This window comes from Drosophila takahashii, chromosome 2L (genome assembly GCF_030179915.1).
Source record: "Drosophila takahashii strain IR98-3 E-12201 chromosome 2L, DtakHiC1v2, whole genome shotgun sequence".
Taxonomy (NCBI): domain Eukaryota; kingdom Metazoa; phylum Arthropoda; class Insecta; order Diptera; family Drosophilidae; genus Drosophila; species Drosophila takahashii.
In genome coordinates this window covers 2,242,485-2,260,952 of record NC_091678.1, presented here as the reverse complement: position 1 = coordinate 2,260,952, position 18,468 = coordinate 2,242,485, and the positions used below count along the sequence as shown (strand labels likewise).

The following is an 18,468-nucleotide window of genomic DNA, read 5'->3' as shown; positions in this document are numbered from 1 at the left end:
TTTGCTAAAATTAATTACAATTTTTTTTTTCCGTTGTATAAAGTTTAAGATTTTCTGAAGGAACCCTACGGTGGCTGAAACGAATTATATTAGTGAAGGGTATTATTAGGCTCTATAAAACCTTTTACCGCTTGGTCAGGATTATTAGTTACTTCAAGTCAACTGAAGGAAGTGATACATACTCAAGAAATGAAATCAATCTCAATTGCTTTTCTATTTTTAAGCTATTTTAGTTTTGTCATGGCCCTAAAAAATCGTAAGTGTTAAAAGAAAACATTTGTAAACTGTTTTAAAATATTTATTTCATTTAGCCCTCTGCGGTCAGAAAGCTCATTCCATATATTCGTGTGCCCGGTCGGTTAGCGGTTATACTTATTTACCCCACGAAAATAGGTGTGCTTTTACTGGGTTTTCATGCATAGGTGGTGGTAATTTCTTTCGTAAGGAAAGGGATTGTGAAGCATATTGCAAGGAATAAGATTTAACCACTACATCTTGAATTGCACAGAAACATATTAATTAATTATTTTCGAAATTGATTTCACATTAAATACGAAAAAAAGTTTAGATGGATTAAGTTATATTTTTGTGGGAAAAATCATTCAACAGATTAAAAATTCGAAATTGGAATAACAAAAATCCCTTTTCCGTTGCTTTTCCTTTATTAAGTTTTTAGTTTTACCATGGCCCTAAAAAATCGCAAGTGTAAAAAAAAATAATTTTCTGCTATAATATATTTATTTCTTTTAGCGGTCTGCGGTCTTAAAGTTATTTCTAGGGGAAGGTGTACAGTGTTGACCTGGGGTTTCACTTACACCAGTTTACAAAAAAAAATCGTTGAAATATACCATGAATGAATCCTTTGGTTTCCGGTAAGGTACGTCTTTCGGACTAAGAAAATGGCACTTAAACTTTTTTTTATGGATAAAATATTTTTTAAGTGTAAAAATCTCATTTTACAGGTAATAGAATGCCCTCCAACTTTCTTGTACACTGCATTGAGTTCCATTCATTAGTTTAGAAGCTACATTTCGTCAAAGTTTAAAAATGTTTAAAAAAAAAATGCTGGCATAAATGGCTTCGTTAAAAATACACGCCTAAAAACCGAAATTAGTTTTATGACTTGCATTTGTACGGAATAAAATTAAATTATGTTCGCAATAAAAATTGACCTACTAAAAAAATTATGCACTTTTTTAGCAAAACAAAATTAGTTACAATTTATTTTCAGTTGTTCAAAGTTTAAGATTTTTTGAAGGAACCCTACGGTGGTTAATGTTAATGGCTGAAACGAATTATATTAGTGAAGGGTATTATTAGGCTCTATTAAAACCTTCCCGCTTGGTCAGGATTATTAGTTACTTCAAGTCAACTGAAGGAAGTGATACATACTCAAGAAATGAAATCAATCTCAATTGCTTTTCTATTTTTAAGCTATTTTGGTTTTGTCATGGCCCTAAAAGATGGTAAGTGTTAAAAGAAAACATTTGAAAATTGCTTTAAAATATTTATTTAATTTAGCCCTCTGCGGTCAGAAAGCTTATTCCATACATTCGTGTGCCTCGACAGTTAGCGGTTATACCTATTTACCCAACGAAAATAGGTGTATTTTGACTTCTGTCTCATGCATAGGTGGTGGCAATTTCTTTGGTAGTGAAAGGGATTGTGAAGCATATTGCAAATTGGTTTTAGGTTAAGCAAGTACATCTGGAATTGTACAGAAAACAATAATTAATAAATTCCTTTTACAATTTATTTCACATTAAATACGAAAAAAATGTTAGATGGTTAGATATCGTTTTGTTGAAATAATCATTCAACAGATTTAAAATTAGAATTTGGAAAAACAAAAGTCTCCTTTTTGGTATAGAATTTTCTCTGCTATTGCTCTGAGTTTTCAAACCATAAGGATATGTAAATACAAGACAGTTTCACCCTTGTGCTCCCCAAACTTCAAGCAATCTAAACTGAGCCATAAACTGCAAACAATTTGCATAATAAATGCGACTTTCAGGGCCATGGCTAATATGTCCATTTTGCACAGAGGCAGATATGATATTATTATTACCCACACAGAGCTCATTAAAGTTGCATTGTGTGCTGACAGGATGGGAATGGACTAAAGTCCTGGGCAAGGACTTCATAATTATAGCCACATTAGGGCCAAAGTGCTGGACAAGACAAGATGGTAGATGGTCAGCACAGGAGTAGCCGAATCACAAAACGATGGCAGGTGTTAATTCGCAGTGCAAATTGAATTATCGCTCGGCGATGATGATGTAACGATAATTCCAATGCTCCCGAGGAACTCGAGGAGTTTGGGGACTATTTATTCATTAGCATTCACACACATGAGGGGGTCGAACATTTTGGGTCTGATTCTGATTGAGTGGCCGAAATGTCAGATGTGTGCGGGGTGACAATTCAGTTAACTGTTTAATTTGCTTCAAATAATTGAGCGCCAGACGTTAATTGTCCCTCGTTCTCAGCTGCGTTTAATTACTAAATTAGTGACATAGCCGAGCAGTTTGATGTTACTCGAAAATCGTGGTAAATCCATAAACTTGGCTACATATTATTTATGGAAAATAAACAAATTAATAGGGTAATATAGGCTCTACTTTGTAAAAAATATATATTTTAAAGCATGACCATTAAAATTGTATGGCATAAATTTAAGTTGAATTGCATTAGATTCGGGTAATATATTAGCTATATAACTAGTGCTGTGATTTTAAAACAGTTAGTCGGTAAATCAGCTTTAAAATCATAGCTAAAATGCAGATATTTTATTTGATCTGTTTATTTTTATCCCTTTTTGGTTTTATCATGGGAGCACATGGTAAGTATTTGAGTATTAAAAGATGTAAAATATTTCTAAACACTTTTATCTACTATTCACTAGTGCGTTGTAGTCAAAAGGGTGGAACCTCAGGATCCTGCAACAAGATCATTCACGGATATATGTACAGTGCGCCGAAGAGAAGTTGCTTTTCCATGAGTATGAAAGGCTGTGAAGCTCGGGGAAAATTCTTCGACAAAAAGAGTGATTGCAATGAATGCTTGTCGAAATAACGATTACAATTTTAACTGAAAAATAAATGCCATATTGGGCTATATTTAGTGGCTATTTTACTGGATTCCCTGGCAAGTTGAAAGCTAAACTCAAATTGAAATTGAAATCGCTTTTCTGGTTGTCAATCTATACACTTAACACACTAGTAGTTGATTTTTAGGTATTGCCAGAGCTGCTTTGTTGTTGTTTTTGTTGCCATATTGATATGCGGAACATGTTTTTGTTGCCTTCTGCTTCTGCCAAGTGTTTTTTACGTCATCTCCGCGAGCGTAGCTTTTTTAATTTGAGAGCGAGTGTAGGGTATCCTATGGGGAGTTTCGATTTTCCCACCCATTGTGATTTATTCTACAAGATTAATGTAAGATTTAATCGGCTAATTTTTATCATCAATTATGATAGAACTATATATTTTTTATACTTTCATAAATAAGAATATTGAAAGGCAGTGATTTTTCAAAAAATATTTAAGTTTATAACATTATTATAACAGTAAAAATAGTAATGGTAGGTAACTCTTTTTCCATTTTGGCCAAACCAATTCCCACCTGCTAACTTGGTCAATGTTGAATATTGGCAAAAGCAAAATAATAAACGGGTATGAGCATTTGAAGGCGTTTGTAAACACAGAAATCAATGCTGAGAGAGCCCGGTTCAGTGAGCTGTTGGCCCAAGAACGTGACGGTTGATTATTGGCGGAAGACAAGTGGATCGGTGGATCAGTAACTCTACTTAGATGACATGATGCCGGCTTTTTGGCAATGTCTTTGGATTGCCCTCCTTCTGATGATGCCACACCATTCAGAAGCTGCCTCCAAGAGAGGTAATTCCACCAATAAATAGTAGTTCACTATAATATTCAGTGATATCTTTCAAGTGAAATTGTGCCTCCAGCCGATGATTAGTGGCCGGTGCTTCGGATATGTGGAGAGCTATGCCTACAATCCCATCAAGCGCCACTGCGAACCCTTCATCTACGGCGGATGTGGCGGGAATGACAACCGATTCAGCACCAAAGCCGAATGCGAGTTCAACTGCCGTGATATTTAGAAAATGTTAACTAAAATGTCAACAATCGTTACAAAAAAATGTTAAAGGGGAATAAAAGTATACTAAAAATCATTAACAATGTTATTATTACATATTAGAGATTTGATTTTGTATTATTTGTTATAATCTTAGATTATTAAATTAATTTTAATGAATCTTAGATCCTAACACTTGAATTTCACGTTCAACTTTAACTATAGTTATAGATAATTTACAAAGATTTAAGATTATCAAAAGTTTACGGCCTATAAAAATATAGTAAAATGTTTAATCCAGATAAACAAAATAGCAGTCAATAATTTTTAAATTTTTGTGTTCAGTATTCAATGTTTTGAAATTTATAAATGTTAGCAGAGAGAAAAATTTAAATTTACAATGGATAAGTTAGTTAAATCTAATCTCCAATGGATAAAACCATCCATTTTTATATTCACATTTTTAAATTGGCTCATTTTACTTAAAAAATAAATTTATATTATGTTTATTACTACTACATTATATTAAATGCTTTCAGTGCGAAGTTTCATTGGCCTTCGCTTGATTTCGTCGCTTTACATGTCGCGGATTGTTGCAAATCTTGTCGCAATTTTCAAGGGTGTCAAAGAGCCTCCTGTTGCTGCAGCCCTTATATTGACACCTCTGCGTCTCCGGATCATAATAGATTCCCACGGTTGTGGGACCACACACTCCATTCGTACTGGGCACCACCTGGCACGCATCTCCTGGAAAGCGAAAGTGGAAATTTGTATTATTATATAATATCAAATATATAAACACAATAAAAATCTCAGAAAATAAATTTGACTGACGGGTGCACATTGTTATTCATTTATTTTTAAATTCATTAAATATTATTAGTCATTTTTCCATATATACATTTTTGTATTCTTAGCTGTTGCATAAAACTTCCAAAAAAATAGACTCAATAAATATTCCAGAAATGAGTAAGAAGAATATTTAAATTTATAAGGAAGAATTTGTCGTTAAATTTGCCTTAAATAAATTTAATTGCAACATTTTTAGAAAACTTTCTTAGTATTATATAAAAAATCCAAATAGACTTAATAGGAATTTCAATACAGTTTTTAGGAGTAACCAATCTACTAAAGTCATTGCCCTAAGGATTTTGGCATTGAAAGATTGAGCAACATTGATAAGACATTTTCCAAGTGTATTATCCTCTAAGAGATTATGTATTAATATATTTATTAATTAAATACTTACGCACGCGAGCCTCTGCGGTGAATTGCTGATCCAGGATGATGGCCAAGGTAACACAAAGCCAAATGGTTAACCTCAACTGACTGTGGCAGGCCATTTTGGGAATACTGTTTGCAGTATTTTGGATAATAGTTCCTCTGGATTTTCGTGTACTTCTGCTCACTTTGGTCAGCTCTGTATTGCAGCTCTACTTTGCTCTCTGGCACCGATGATGATGTCAATCTGGTTCAGGACAAACACAAATGCGCAGCAGCCGCCCGTCGCCATAAATAAAAGGCAGTACGGAATGAGTCCGATTCCGCAGTGATTGAAAGCCTCTAGTATACAGATGATCGGCCGATCCGCCTGCTTTTCTTTCTTACTTGCTTCGATTTCGATTTTATGGGTTTTTTATACTCGTCGGCACTGCACAGTTCATCTAGAGTGCAAGAGCCCAGCCGAAAAAATGTATTCTTTGTTGCAATTCGTGATGCACAGATAGGGATTACTCCAGATAGATAGATACTTCTAATGCTCCTTCGCTTGGACTTTGTATGCGCTGCTTTTAATTGGCAGAAAGAAACTGAAACGGATTTGGTTCACCACACACTTGGTCACTGACTAAACGGCGAGTTTGCGAACTCGACTTGAAACCTCGAACAAAAGGCATCCAAGGCACATATTTGTAATCGGAATGGCTCTGCCAACAGCTCTGCCGCTGATTTGGATTCTGGTGAGAGAAAAACATTTTACACTCGGAAAAATTATACTTAAATTTATGAAAATGGGTAATAAAATAATTCCTTAAGTTTATATATGAACATTCATGGCTTAAGAAAAAACATTGATTTCTAAATACTAGTAAAAATATTTTTGTAATTTTATTAACATATATAAGCTAGTTAAATATATTTTTTTAATTAGAGGAGCAAAACTATTTTATTACATAATTAAAAATTTTTTTGTATCCAATTTTAAGCCAAATAAAATGTTCTCCCTGTGTATTTCGTTTGATAAGACTTCAATCGACATCGAAAACTCGACCCTACGCCGTCTCGCTGCGATTTTGCATGTGTGATCGATAATGTTGCTGATGATGGGGGATGGTGATCATACTGGGGGTTGGCTCTCTTCGGATTCCGGCTAAATCCGGCGAGTGCCTGTTGCAGAAGGCTAAGACGAGCGAAGCAGGGAGATAACGCCTGATGCGGCCATCGTGACGTATACGCAACGAACTGCGAATGCCCTGGGAAAATAGCTTAAAAGTTATCAAGAGCTTAATCTACTTCAATGACATTTAATAGCAGTGAAATATTGAGGTGAAACTAACGAACACTGTTGTTTGCCGGGCATATAATTAATAATAACAATATTATTACTAAATTTTAAATATTCAACTCATTATTTTCAAAAATGTAATATTTAATTAAAAAATCTCCTGGCAGCTTTAAATCCTAAAATGTTAATTTTATCTGAATTGTTCAATTACCAAATATTTGTTTCATTCATATTACCCATCTAAACTCTGTAACTAACCTACACTCATAAAAATTAATTTCTAAATTTTGGAAATCTCGCCATTGAATCGGCCTACCTTTGAAAATAGAAAAAAAATTTCTTGTTATTAGAAAATTGGCCTTTGAATACAGAAAACCTTTCTTGATGGAAAAAATTCAAGAAAGAATTTTTCTTAAAAATAGAAAAATGAAAATCTCATATGTCTGTTTTGCCGTCGCAGCCAAAACATTTTTGTACGTATTTTAGGACAAAATCACCTTTGAATATATGAATGAAATGACCCTAGAATATAGGAAAGTAGCCATTGACTTCCTTCGGCTGCCGAATGTTAACGACAAGAAAAACGAAGTGGGACGAAGGGCCTACTCGGCCCGACTGCTATCCGGCTACCGACTTCTCTGATCCCCCGAGCGTCAGTTGTGAAAAAAATTCGTGAGTGATGGACGTGATTTTCAAGCGGATAAGAGGTGAAGCCTTTTTCCGAATATTCAAAGGTATGTAAATATGTATATAATTTTTTGTATAGCGGGCGTACAATTGTATGTATGTAATTAAAGGATACATTTCAAATCTCTTTAACAAGCGTATACCAATTTAGGTGAATTGTTTTTTAGCTAAGAGCTACGTACATACATACATTTGTACATAAATTTGTGGGTGTACAGTTCTATAATAACTTTATCTTATTACTCGCATTTTATTTATTTTTCAGAGTGAAAATACCTGCAGTTGCAACAGCCAAATAATTTGTTTGTCGAAGCTGTAATTTTGTTTTAAAACCTTCTAAGGTAAGAAAAATATGTTGTATTTGTTTGACATACTTATGTATGCATGTAAATATCTATGCATGTACGCGGCTCACCCGATCTGAAACCCGATTTTCAACCCTTTCATATTCTGCTCCTCTCTCTCGCTCGCTTGACCTACGCGTCGCGACGTTTCTCTCTACTCCTTCTTAAAATTGTCATGATCTGACCTGCTTACATTCGGTCTCCCTTCGCGCAAAGGACTGTATGTAAATATATATGTATGTATGTGGCTCTTTCTGAAATTAGATTTTCAACCCTTCCTTCTTCATTTTCTACCTGTCTTGCTCCTCTCTCGGTCGTCTGACCAACGTGTTTGTATTTTGGCTATTATTAACATTACATTATTATCTATTATCTAAAAACATCTATCTATTCTTATCTAAAAACAAATCATTGATATCCCAATAACTCTTTTTTTCCAGATGAGGAAAGCCGAAGAAAATAATTTTTTATGCCTGCAACTACATATTTGGTTATAATAATGTTTTCTTAAGTCAAAAATGTGTTATTTAAAATTGTTTAAATGTTCAGTGTTAAATGTTTTAAATTTAAATAAATAAAATATGCAAAAGAAAAAACCAAGTTACATTTTATTTTTAGGGTTTCAGTGTTAATATAAAACTTCCCTTCAAGAAATATTATTTCTTAAATCAAGAAATAAAATTTCTTGAAAGGAAATTTAAACAAGAAAGAATTTTTCTTGTTCAAAAGGTGCCTTTCTAAAAAACCCTTTCTTGTTTTAAGAAATTTAATTTCTTGAAACAAGAAACAAACCACCTTTGAAACAAGAATCGCCTTTCTTGTTTTAAGAAATATTTTTTCTTGTTTTTATGGTGGCTTTCTAAAAAACCCTTTCTTGTTTTAAGAAATTTAATTTCTTAAAACAAGAAATATTTTTTCTGGTTTTAATGGTGCCTTTCAAAAAAACCATTTCTTGAAACAAAGGTGAGGTCGCCTTTGGCAAAAATTCAAGAAAGAATTTTCTAGATTTTAAGGAAATTCTTCGATTTTTTTTTATGAGTGTAATAGGTTGGCTGATAAGTCCCCGGTCTGACACATAGGTGGCGTCGCTAGTATTAAATGCATATTATTTTTATAAAGTACTAACCTTCAAATGGTTCGTGTCAAAATTTGACGTCTGTCAGTCAATTAGTTTGTGAGATAGAGCGTCTTTTGTGAAGCAACTTTGGTTATGGTGAAAAAAATGGAAAAAAAGGAATTTCGTGTTTTGATAAAATACTGTTTTCTGAAGGGAAAAAATACCGTGGAAGCGAAAACTTGGCTTGATACTGAGTTTCCGGAGTCTGCCCCAGGGAAATCCACAATAATTGATTGGTATGCTAAATTCAAGCGTGGTGAAATGAGCACGGAGGACGGTGAACGCAGTGGACGCCCGAAAGAGGTGGTTACCGTCGAAAACATCAAAAAAATCCACAAAATGATTTTGAATGACCGAAAAATAAAGTTGATCGAGATAGCAGAGGGCTTAAAGATATCAAAGGAACGAGCTGGTCATATCATTCATCAACATTTGGATATGCGGAAGCTCTGTGCAAAATGGGTGCCGCGCGAGCTCACATTTGACCAAAAACAACAACGTGTTGATGATTCTGAGCGGTGTTTGCAGCTGTTAACTCGTAATACACCCGAGTTTTTGCGTCGATATGTGACAATGGATGAAACATTTCTCCATCACTACACTCCTGAGTCCAATAGACAGTCGGCTGAGTGGACAGCGACCGGTGAACCGACTCGGAAGCGTGGAAAGACTCAAAAGTCCGCTGGCAAAGTAATGGCCTCTGTTTTTTGGGATGCGCGTGGAATAATATTTATCGATTATCTTGATAAGGGAAAAACCATCAACAGTGACTATTATATGGCGTTATTGGAGCGTTTGAAGTTCGAAATCGCGGCAAAACGGCCCCATATGCAGAAGAAAAAAGTGTTGTTCCACCAAGACAACGCACCGTGCCACAAGTCATTGAGAACGATGGCAAAAATTCATGAATTGGGCTTCGAATTGCTTCCCCACCCACCATATTCTCCAGATCTGGCCCCCAGCGACTTTTTCTTGTTCTCAGACCTCAAAAGGATGCTCGCAGGGAAAAAATTTGGCAGCAATGATGAGGTGATCGCCGAAACTGAGGCCTATTTTGAGGCAAAACCGAAGGAGTACTACCAAAATGGTATCAAAAAATTGGAAGGTCGCTATAATCGTTGTATCGCTCTTGAAGGGATCTATGTTGAATAATAAAATCGAATTTTGACAAAAAAAAATTTTTTTCTTTGTTAGACCGGGGACTTATCAGCCAACCTGTTATAAGACTCGTTCTTTTGTAGGGCATCAGAAGATTATGCTAACGTAAGCGGCGTTTCAATGTTCAACTAAGTAGACTTAATAACCAACAGGCCATAATCATGGATTTCTCACACGCTTTAATAGTGCGACAAACGAAAAAAAAAACAATTACGTCACAGGTCAACAGGGCGGATGATTGACATCCAGCTGAGATTGAGATTAAGCATTTCGACGCAGTTTGTTTGCTTTGATCGACGAATCAAACTCATTCATTCATTCGTACGAACATTTGTTTACGTATTTTACATATTTATTTATGTTATGCGTTCACATAATAGTCATGATTTCGACTACGCCCGTGGATACAGGTGGAAATGCAGTCCTGCAGGCTTCCAAAGCTCTGGCCCCTCTTTACATGACACGCGCCGATCCTATAGATCTTGCAATCCAGATCACTCGGTTCGTAATAGTATCCCTCGATTTCGGTGGCACAAACTCCCTCGGATCGTGGCGGCGGTTTCTTGCAAATACCTAGGGATAAAATAGGGAAAACACTGAGGATTATTTCCATAACTGATAAAAAGAAAATTAATGGTTGTCACAGAAAAATATTTTTAAAAGTACTAAGAAAAGAACAGTTTTTCACATTTGTAAAGTCAAATTTTATATTAACAAGTAGGAGTCGATACTAAATGAAAAAATATCTCTAAAACCCCAGTTTTCCATTGATTCTTGACAGATTACAAATTTGTTGCTTAAAATCGTAATTAAATTAAAGACAATTCATAATAATAATATGATTTTATAAAAAAATATTTGTAACCAATGAAGTATCACGGGAAATCAGAGGGTGAACAAATGATTTCACTTATAATCCGACCTCTATTAATAAACACTACTTTCAATAATACAAAATCTGAGATTAATGAATAGATTAACAATCCCTTTGTATCTCTGTGAAACCCCAGTCAAAGTGGCTACTCACTGGGAATCAGAGGAGCACCGGAGGCCACGAATCGGGCGTCTGTGCGGTGGTGGTGGACGAGCATCAGCAGCACCACCAACAGCAGCGATAGCACCACCGACGCGGGTTTAGGTCGAGACATCTGGACGGGCGGCGGGCAACTGAGTAAGCGAGGCACTCGGGAACACTTTCCGAGCTCAACCCATGCCCGCTGAAACCCGCGATAAGGAAAGCACAGCCAACTAACAACAATCATGTGTAATACACTCTAAAGGCCTGCAAAAGTGGAGTCTCGTTTCTCTTTGGTTCCGGAAGATTTGATCTAGTTTGGTTTTTTAAAATCCAGTGGGTCAACCGGATGTATCGCGTAAAAATTTACATTTTTAGATGATTCAATGGATTTTTACGGATTTTTTTTAAGAGTGCTTTGTCTACATTTAAATAAAAAATTTAAAACTGACTAATAAAACAATTCTAAAAATTCTTAGATATCTCCTTCTAATCTTAGTTTTTTATAAATTAATAATATCAAAAAAGAATGTTATTACAACATTCCACACAACTACCCATAAAACATTGAATCCATTTCATAAGATAAATTTTGAACTGACACGGAAGCGAAAATTTCAACACACAAGGTCCAGATAAATTATTTCAAAAATAAATTGCGATAAGGGAACGAAGACCCATTGAAGTTCACTCGCAGTATAGGGGAGAGTGGGGGAATTTCGTCAGCATTTTTTCAAAGCTATTTTTTGTCCATCTTAAGACACGTTATCATATTTCTATTTTTATTGTTGAATGCGGTTAGCACCAAGCTTTAAAATGTGACATTCCCCTATTTTTTTAATTAACTTGGTGATTTATAAAAAATTAAAAAGTAAAACCAATATACTGGGGCAATCTCACCACATAGGGGGGTAAAATCACCACACAACTGGGGAAATTTCGTCACCTGAAAAATGTAGGGAACTTTACGCCTGAAAGTATGCTACACTGATTAAGCCTACCATTTTTGTTGACGTCCTATATTTGTTGCTGCTGCTGGTAGTCTGTTCGTTAGCCAGCTCGTAAAATATAAAAATATGTATTTAAAATAGGTGCGAATTTACCCTTAGCGTAGGGTGACGAAATTTCCCCAGACAGTACTTTTTTAGAAATAATTATTTTTCTTCCGAAATTAGGCGCGAAGTTAAAAATCACTGACGCAGAAATGCACATTATAGCACTGTGTATTATATAAAAAATCGTGTATCTTATTCCTTTTAAATTGTGGCATACAGAAAAAATTTCGTCGAGAACTAAATGTAGCTTTTGAACTGTTAAAACACATTTAATATTATAGCTTAATTATCTTGGCCTTCTGTGCAAAACAAATGCATTGGTTGTGTCTGGCCGTCTTGAAGGACTAAAACAAAAAAATTATATATTTTTACGACTTATGGATTCCGAGATATTGCAGGTGACGAAATTGCCCCTGTGACGAAATTCCCCCACTCTCCCCTACATTTAAATATTAATTATCTTTACTTGCACTTATTTTAAATAAATATTATTAAGAACTTAAATTAAAGTAGTTCGTGTAGGTGAACATCCTTGCGAACGGCGTTGTTAAAACCCTCCTTATAGCGATACCAAATGGGACTCTTCACGATGGCATCGGTTTTGGCTAGTAAAATTAGGTAAATATTAAAAAAAATAGAACAAATTAAATGATTTAAAAAACTTACCTTCCTCTGCTGAGTGTTTGGAGCTTGATTTGTGGGTGATGCGGCCAAAAAAGTCCTTGGTGAGCTGAAAATAATTATTGTATAAGAAAAACAGTAAGTAAATATTTGTTTAAGTAACTACAACAAATTTGTCTGGGCAAGAAAAAGAAGAAACCCCAGGTAAATACCCCCATAAAGATAAGTATAAGGTAGCTGTTTCAGTCGTTTTCGCTTAAGATGGGCAATAAATGTTCGTTTGCTCTGATCCCACATTACGACTCCAATGACAATACCGCTGGAATCCCCTTATGGGTTATTAGCTTTTCGAGGATTTGAGAGATTTTTCGAGAGCAGAAAAGAGCAAAGGAATAACAATTTGGGGAATGAGGGAAAATAAACTAAGGTTGGTCCACCCCAAGCATATGCGCATTTTCGGTGAGTGATGAAAATTTGCAAATAAATTGCTGCTAAGTAAATGCAAGGCATGCAAATCCTCGCAAATTCACCTGCTGTTTGGGTGCACTGTGCACACTGGGCGCCGAAATTGGCTTCGGCTTCAATGTTTGCAAATGATTGGGCAGCTGAGCAGTGGATGCCTTCTTTTTGGCAGCAGGAGCAGAGGGTGCACCACCCTTGGGGGCAGCTCGTCGAATCCTCTCCAGGTCCACCTCGCGGGCAATCAACTGGCGACTGAAGTAGGGAAGCGTCAGGCCAGAGTAACCTAGAGTTGTAGGAAAAATAAATAAGGTTTAAATAAGTTTCCGATCTCCTGCAATATAGACCCACCTGGAAAGGCACTGAGTGCATCGAGATCCGGCTCCGTTTGGAAGACATAGTGCCCCTCCTGGGACTTCACCTGCACGAAGGTCAAGCCGAGATCCACCATCACCTCGATGGTGTGCCGCAAGTCCTGCTGCTCTCTGAAAAGAATTTAATAAGAGATTTTATGCAGGGTTGGGAAATAACACACACTATAAAAAACATGTGTTATTAACATGTTAAATGTTAAAGTGTTAAGTTCAAAAAAAGTTATTGACTTGTGTGAAAAAAATTGTATCCTAAATATGTTAGATACATAAATAATACACACATGTCAATTGTGTTATTATCATGACGTGTTTTTTACACAGCGTGTTTTTAACACAATGAGTTTTTGACATTAAAGTGTAGAGTCTAAAGTATAAGAATTCATATATGCATTGAAATGGTTAAAACTAACATATAACATATATCGTGGCCCATATTGGTTATCCATTTTCCCTTCGATTTTTTAATGTCAGTGAAATGTAATTTTCATTTGTTTTACAAACTAGAGCCCTGCATGAATGGATTCAATGAATTATTTTGAATTTTTTTCGGTTATATGAATGAATTAATTAGAATTTTGTGTTTAATAGAATTGAATGAATTTGAATTTTGACTTTAATAGAATTGAATGAATGAATGACATGAATTCCGAAATAATTCAAACGACAATTTATTTTGAGGAAGAAAAGGCCATTATTTTGTGATAAAATCTGCCTAAATTTTATTTACTATGCAGGTAACATTGATTTGTTAAAAATTTTCCACTTTTTGTTCTCAAAAGAAAACACAAAAAAAATCTGAAAAATTCAAAAAATTCATAAAATAATTCATTCGATTCATTCAATTCGAAATGAATTAGAACAACATTCAATTTATTTCACATAGAATTGAATTAAACAAATCAGAAATTTCATGGCATACTATGATAAAACAAAAATTGAATGATTCATGCAGGGCTCTATTACAAACACAGTGTGTAAAAAACACGTCGGTGTTAATAACACATTGTGTAAAAAACACAAGTAAGCTGTGTGTGCTAACAATTATTTTTAACATTTTAACACTTTTGTAAAACAAAATTGTTACTGTTTTTAACATGTGTTTAAATTTTCGAATACTGGTTTTAGGATAACCCAGGTCTACTCACTTCGGCGACAGCAACTGCACCGCCACGGAGCGCAACTGGGGCGACAGGATCCTCTTCAGCAGCGGCACCGTGTCGAGGAGCAGAGTCCTGCCCTGACCCACGCCCAGAGCCGAGGTGGTGACTCCCTTGCACAGCGCCTGAAAGATGTTCCTCTGGTTGGTGCTCTTCTGCTGGAGCTGAAAAACAGGGGTTGTTGGTCTGGTTCTGTGGTCTCTAAACATGAAGCAAATCTATGCAGGAGCCTCATTAATCTTGTGATTGCATTTGAGGCACATAATGGACAAGAAATTACATGGCTTGATTGTGTTGATTATGCACTTTCCACAGGCCTTTGGCCGGGGATGTTTGCCCCGGCTAATGACGCCTGCATAAATCATGAGCCTGCCTCAAAGAAGCTGCAGCCTCGCTGCGATGAAAAGAAATAATGTGGCCCGGGGCCATCATCTCATCGCCATCGTCATCGTTACTTTTTCAGAACCTTCTGAAGAACCAGAACCAGAAGCTCACCTCAAAGCCACGCGTGGGAAATGCAATTTTCGGCCAGGCCAGTGTGGCGAACAGCAGGTGCCACACGACAAAGCCGTACTGCAGGTACGGGTACACACTGTAGTTTTGCTGTCTGCCAATCTGATGCTGCACCGTATCCGTGAAGCAGAACCATTTGAGGGCCTCGCACACGCCCGTAAAGTTCGGATCGGGCATCTTCTGCTGAAGGTAGTTCTCGTAAACGCCCTGGGTCAGTCTGCAAAATAAAGGGAAGTAAATAAAAAACAATAGAGAATAGAGTAATTTTATGACTTATTTATAACATTTTGATATACATAAATAAATTTTATTTTTAAAAATACCATTTCATAAAATACACATACAGAATAGAGTAATTTAATGACTACTTACTTTATAATAATTTTAAAATTTTAAATTTAAAAATATATACAAAATATTATAAAGAATTAAATTACAAGAAGTTTAAATGAAAAATTAACAATTGACAATAAGAAATTCTAAATGTAATAAGTTTTTTATTAAAAATATAATTTTAATTTTTCAAAGTTATAATTCTACATTTGTTTCTGTTTTCATGGCTTAACTACTCTTTAATTTCAAGATCCTAATGTATATTTCCTATAAAAAGTTAAGCTTACCTTTCGTAGTCCCCACTGGAGTGAACAACATCCAGAACATTGCGAACTCGCGTGGTCACCGACATATTGGTCATTGTCACCTGGCCGGGTTCCTCAATCTTATTGGCATCTGTTTGAAGGGTTTTTCGCGGACGTTGTATCTGAAGAAATAAAATAGATAAATTAAAAAACTATTTAATTTTAAAACAAAAAAAAAACCAACCCGGAAAATGGCATCCCACACTGCGAAAAGACCTTGATGTCTGTCCTTCTGACCAAGATTATTATTCAGCACATCCTGCAAAGTTAAACTGTGCTTTTGGGCACTAAAAAAACAAATATGAATTAGTTTAGCTCTTAATAAATATTTTAGGATTACTTACTTGAAAAACTGCATGGATGAAATGCAGCTCCTCACATCATTTCCGGATTTCTCAGCCAAGGCAATTAAAGAACCGAAATCTGTCTTTAGTTGTTCTCTATAAGCAATCTTTACTAATCTGAAAGTTGAGTTAACTATTAAAATTAATTGTTATATGATACAGATAGATATAATACCTCTCCGCCAGACGCGCAGCATCGATGGGCGGAAAGGTGACCACGAAGGCAACTTGTCGCAGGGGACGCAGGGCGGGATCGTAGACATCGTTGCAGATGCAGATGATGGGTCGCTTCAGGATGTTGTGCTCCGCCTTGGCGCCCTTGGCTTTCACTTTGCTGTAGATGCCATCGCTGATGAATTTGACCAGGTATTCAATGGACTGCCGAGGGGCGCCATCAATTTCATCTGAAATTAAATTTAATATAAGTATGTAGCTATAAAAAATAATTATTAATCCCACCTAGAACTATGCAATTGGGTCGCTTGTCCTCATTTAAAACCGAAGACATTTGCGTGCCGTTCTCCAAAGCCAACTTAAAGGCCTCTGGACTGCGATCATCGGAGGCGTTGATCTCGCGCACATTGTACCCAGCATGCCGGGCTATCGTGTGAGCCAGAGTGGTCTTTCCCAATCCCGGAGGACCACATAGCAGGGCCACCTTTTGCATGGGCCGCCCCAAGGCATCCACATTTGTGTTGAGCGCCTGGCGCGATTTGCGCTGCCGCCAGCCGCCATTGGACTCGAATTTCCCAGTGCGCTTATTAAAGCTATTTAGCTGGTTATTGGATGATCCACTAGCTCCTCCTCCTTCTCCCGCAACCACCGCTTCCTGTTCCTGTTTGCTGTGAAAGGCCTTGCCAAAGACGATCTTGTCCCACATCTTCAGCCAGTAGAGCAGACTCCTGTTGGTCATCTCATCGGACAGCAGGTCGATGTACTTGCGGGGTTTGTACTTGTCCACCCAAAGGCGATCGGGTGGGGAATCGCTGGAATCGGAGGAAACAAGGGTCACATCGGCCTCCTTTTCGACCTCCAAGCGACTGAGAACCTAAGTGATAAAGGCTGTTATTCATCGGTTTTAAGGGGATTAGGAATACCTACGATTTCGCTGGCCTCCTGCCAGATTTTCTCCTTCGCCTCGCCCAGCAGACTGCCCACCACTTCGCCCCTGGCGCTAATCATGTCCAGCTGCCGCTGCTCGTAGTCCTCGGAGTGAAAGCGCACATAGATCCGCTCCAGATCGCTGCGTTGGATGGCCAGAAAGGGCCAGTTGGGTATCTCATACGAGAGATTGCGCATCTTGAAGTCGTGCAGCTCCTTCAGCCGACTCACATCGTCTTTTCGCAGGGTTTTGCTGGATTCTCGCGCTTTGCGCCGGAGCTCCAGGATCTTGTCGATGGCCTCGTGATCCCGCTGCTCCTCGGTGCGGGCCTTCTTCACCAGCGGATCCTCGTAGGACTCGTGGAAGAGGTCATCTATGTCCCCGAAGAGATCGCGCTCCAAGCGGCGTTTGTTCACGTTTTTCAGGCCCACTTCCTGGAGCTGCTGGACAGCGGTAGGCTGCTTCTCCATCTCCTGAATAGCGGGCATTCGCTGGAAGGGCGTGGAGCAGCCCCTGCCCACCGGTGGTCCACGGGGAGTTCCAAAGAGTCGCCGATTTACATGACCTCCGGTTGCAGTTCCCGCCTCCCCATCTTCCACTGTCAACTGACTGGAACCAAAGGTAATCTGCGACAGCTGTGGGGATCCCAGAGTGGAGTTAGCCAAGTTTCCCAAACGGGAGACATCCTTCAAAGGAGGCGCCCGGTTTTCCTTTTGTTTCGCAGCCGCCTGTTTTGAAGTACTCGGTGCAAACTCATCCGGCAAATCCTCCAGCAGCTCCAGTTCATCTTGATACTGCAGCTCGAATTCCTCGTTCTCATCGGGATACTGATCCATTTTCGGTTTTCCTTTCCCCGAATTACCGGCAGAAAATCTCGGAAATTGTAAACAATTTTTGGGAAGTGGATTTTTCCCGCCAAAACAGAACAGCTGTTTAAGACCAGCGTTGCCACGGGGTCGCACTGTAATTTGCCAACTCAAAATATACCGAAAAATACTTTTCCAATTGGAACGAAATTACCAAAAACACTGCTTGTAAAATACCAAAAAATAGTGTCGAAAAGGGGGACTGCTTTAGAAAAGGCGCCAAATATTTAAATTTAAACGTTAAAATCGTAATTTTAAATATTTAAATTAACTTTACATTTTAAATGTAATGCAATGGATGAAAAGCATACCGACAAAATATTTAAATTGAATATTAAACATACATTTGTTTATCAGTGTATAAGAACAGCTGAAACTAAAGATTTTTCCAAGTTAATAAGAGTTTTTCTTAAATAA

At 37.1% G+C, this 18,468-nt stretch overlaps 4 protein-coding genes and 2 long non-coding RNA genes across 7 annotated transcripts; 3 read left to right on the top strand and 3 right to left on the bottom strand.

Annotated features, from left to right (window-relative positions):
- Positions 1 to 133: 133 nt before the first annotated feature.
- Positions 134 to 1,755, top strand: LOC138914801 (uncharacterized). Of its 2 annotated transcripts, XR_011420607.1 has the most exons (4): positions 150 to 256; positions 751 to 877; positions 963 to 1,466; positions 1,522 to 1,755. It is a non-coding gene; the product is annotated as an uncharacterized lncRNA (long non-coding RNA). The 2 variants fall into 2 exon arrangements; XR_011420606.1 differs by lacking the exons at positions 751 to 877; positions 963 to 1,466; positions 1,522 to 1,755 and adding an exon at positions 312 to 749 and having other exon boundaries at positions 134 to 256.
- A 1,359-nt stretch (positions 1,756 to 3,114) lies between these two features.
- LOC108064227 (kunitz-like toxin PcKuz3) lies at positions 3,115 to 4,362 on the top strand. The gene is made up of 2 exons (XM_017151638.3): positions 3,115 to 3,896; positions 3,951 to 4,362. Exons 1-2 carry the CDS (start codon positions 3,815 to 3,817, stop codon positions 4,121 to 4,123), a joined length of 255 nt encoding a protein of 84 aa, XP_017007127.1. The 5' UTR covers positions 3,115 to 3,814; the 3' UTR covers positions 4,124 to 4,362.
- A 22-nt stretch (positions 4,363 to 4,384) lies between these two features.
- LOC108064205 (boophilin-H2) lies at positions 4,385 to 5,939 on the bottom strand. Its single transcript, XM_017151611.3, has 2 exons — positions 5,348 to 5,939; positions 4,385 to 4,845 (listed from the first exon to the last, which is right to left on the bottom strand). The coding sequence occupies exons 1-2, from the start codon at positions 5,439 to 5,441 to the stop codon at positions 4,634 to 4,636; spliced, it is 306 nt and encodes a 101-aa protein (XP_017007100.2). The 5' UTR covers positions 5,442 to 5,939; the 3' UTR covers positions 4,385 to 4,633.
- Positions 5,940 to 7,215: 1,276 nt separating this feature from the next.
- On the top strand, positions 7,216 to 8,228 carry LOC138914965 (uncharacterized). The gene is made up of 3 exons (XR_011420667.1): positions 7,216 to 7,335; positions 7,554 to 7,629; positions 8,073 to 8,228. It is a non-coding gene; the product is annotated as an uncharacterized lncRNA (long non-coding RNA).
- Positions 8,229 to 10,221: 1,993 nt separating this feature from the next.
- On the bottom strand, positions 10,222 to 11,090 carry LOC108064206 (early lactation protein). Its single transcript, XM_017151612.3, has 2 exons — positions 10,935 to 11,090; positions 10,222 to 10,480 (listed from the first exon to the last, which is right to left on the bottom strand). Exons 1-2 carry the CDS (start codon positions 11,053 to 11,055, stop codon positions 10,269 to 10,271), a joined length of 333 nt encoding a protein of 110 aa, XP_017007101.2. The 5' UTR covers positions 11,056 to 11,090; the 3' UTR covers positions 10,222 to 10,268.
- A 1,013-nt stretch (positions 11,091 to 12,103) lies between these two features.
- Positions 12,104 to 18,098, bottom strand: cutlet (chromosome transmission fidelity protein 18 homolog). Its single transcript, XM_017151689.3, has 12 exons — positions 17,185 to 18,098; positions 16,543 to 17,131; positions 16,259 to 16,487; positions 16,084 to 16,200; positions 15,924 to 16,026; positions 15,722 to 15,861; positions 15,084 to 15,318; positions 14,577 to 14,752; positions 13,409 to 13,542; positions 13,129 to 13,343; positions 12,644 to 12,707; positions 12,104 to 12,582 (listed from the first exon to the last, which is right to left on the bottom strand). The coding sequence occupies exons 1-12, from the start codon at positions 18,019 to 18,021 to the stop codon at positions 12,482 to 12,484; spliced, it is 2,940 nt and encodes a 979-aa protein (XP_017007178.2). The 5' UTR covers positions 18,022 to 18,098; the 3' UTR covers positions 12,104 to 12,481.
- Positions 18,099 to 18,468: the final 370 nt, after the last annotated feature.

What these genes read in the sequence shown, in the direction of transcription:
- LOC108064206 (XM_017151612.3), bottom strand. Translation starts at nt 11,055, where the DNA reads ATGTCTCGACCTAAACCCGCGTCGGTGGTGCTATCGCTGCTGTTGGTG. An exon ending in CGGTGCTCCTCTGATTCCCA is followed by an intron (nt 10,481 to 10,934) that starts GTGAGTAGCCAC and finishes TTTTATCCCTAG; the next exon opens with GTATTTGCAAGAAACCGCCG.
- cutlet (XM_017151689.3), bottom strand. Translation starts at nt 18,021, where the DNA reads ATGGATCAGTATCCCGATGAGAACGAGGAATTCGAGCTGCAGTATCAA. An exon ending in TCATCCATGCAGTTTTTCAA is followed by an intron (nt 16,027 to 16,083) that starts GTAAGTAATCCT and finishes TTGTTTTTTTAG; the next exon opens with TGCCCAAAAGCACAGTTTAA. An exon ending in TCCAGTGGGGACTACGAAAG is followed by an intron (nt 15,319 to 15,721) that starts GTAAGCTTAACT and finishes TTTATTTTGCAG; the next exon opens with ACTGACCCAGGGCGTTTACG.
- LOC108064227 (XM_017151638.3), top strand. Translation starts at nt 3,815, where the DNA reads ATGATGCCGGCTTTTTGGCAATGTCTTTGGATTGCCCTCCTTCTGATG. An exon ending in AGAAGCTGCCTCCAAGAGAG is followed by an intron (nt 3,897 to 3,950) that starts GTAATTCCACCA and finishes ATATCTTTCAAG; the next exon opens with TGAAATTGTGCCTCCAGCCG.
- LOC108064205 (XM_017151611.3), bottom strand. Translation starts at nt 5,441, where the DNA reads ATGGCCTGCCACAGTCAGTTGAGGTTAACCATTTGGCTTTGTGTTACC. An exon ending in CACCGCAGAGGCTCGCGTGC is followed by an intron (nt 4,846 to 5,347) that starts GTAAGTATTTAA and finishes TTCGCTTTCCAG; the next exon opens with GAGATGCGTGCCAGGTGGTG.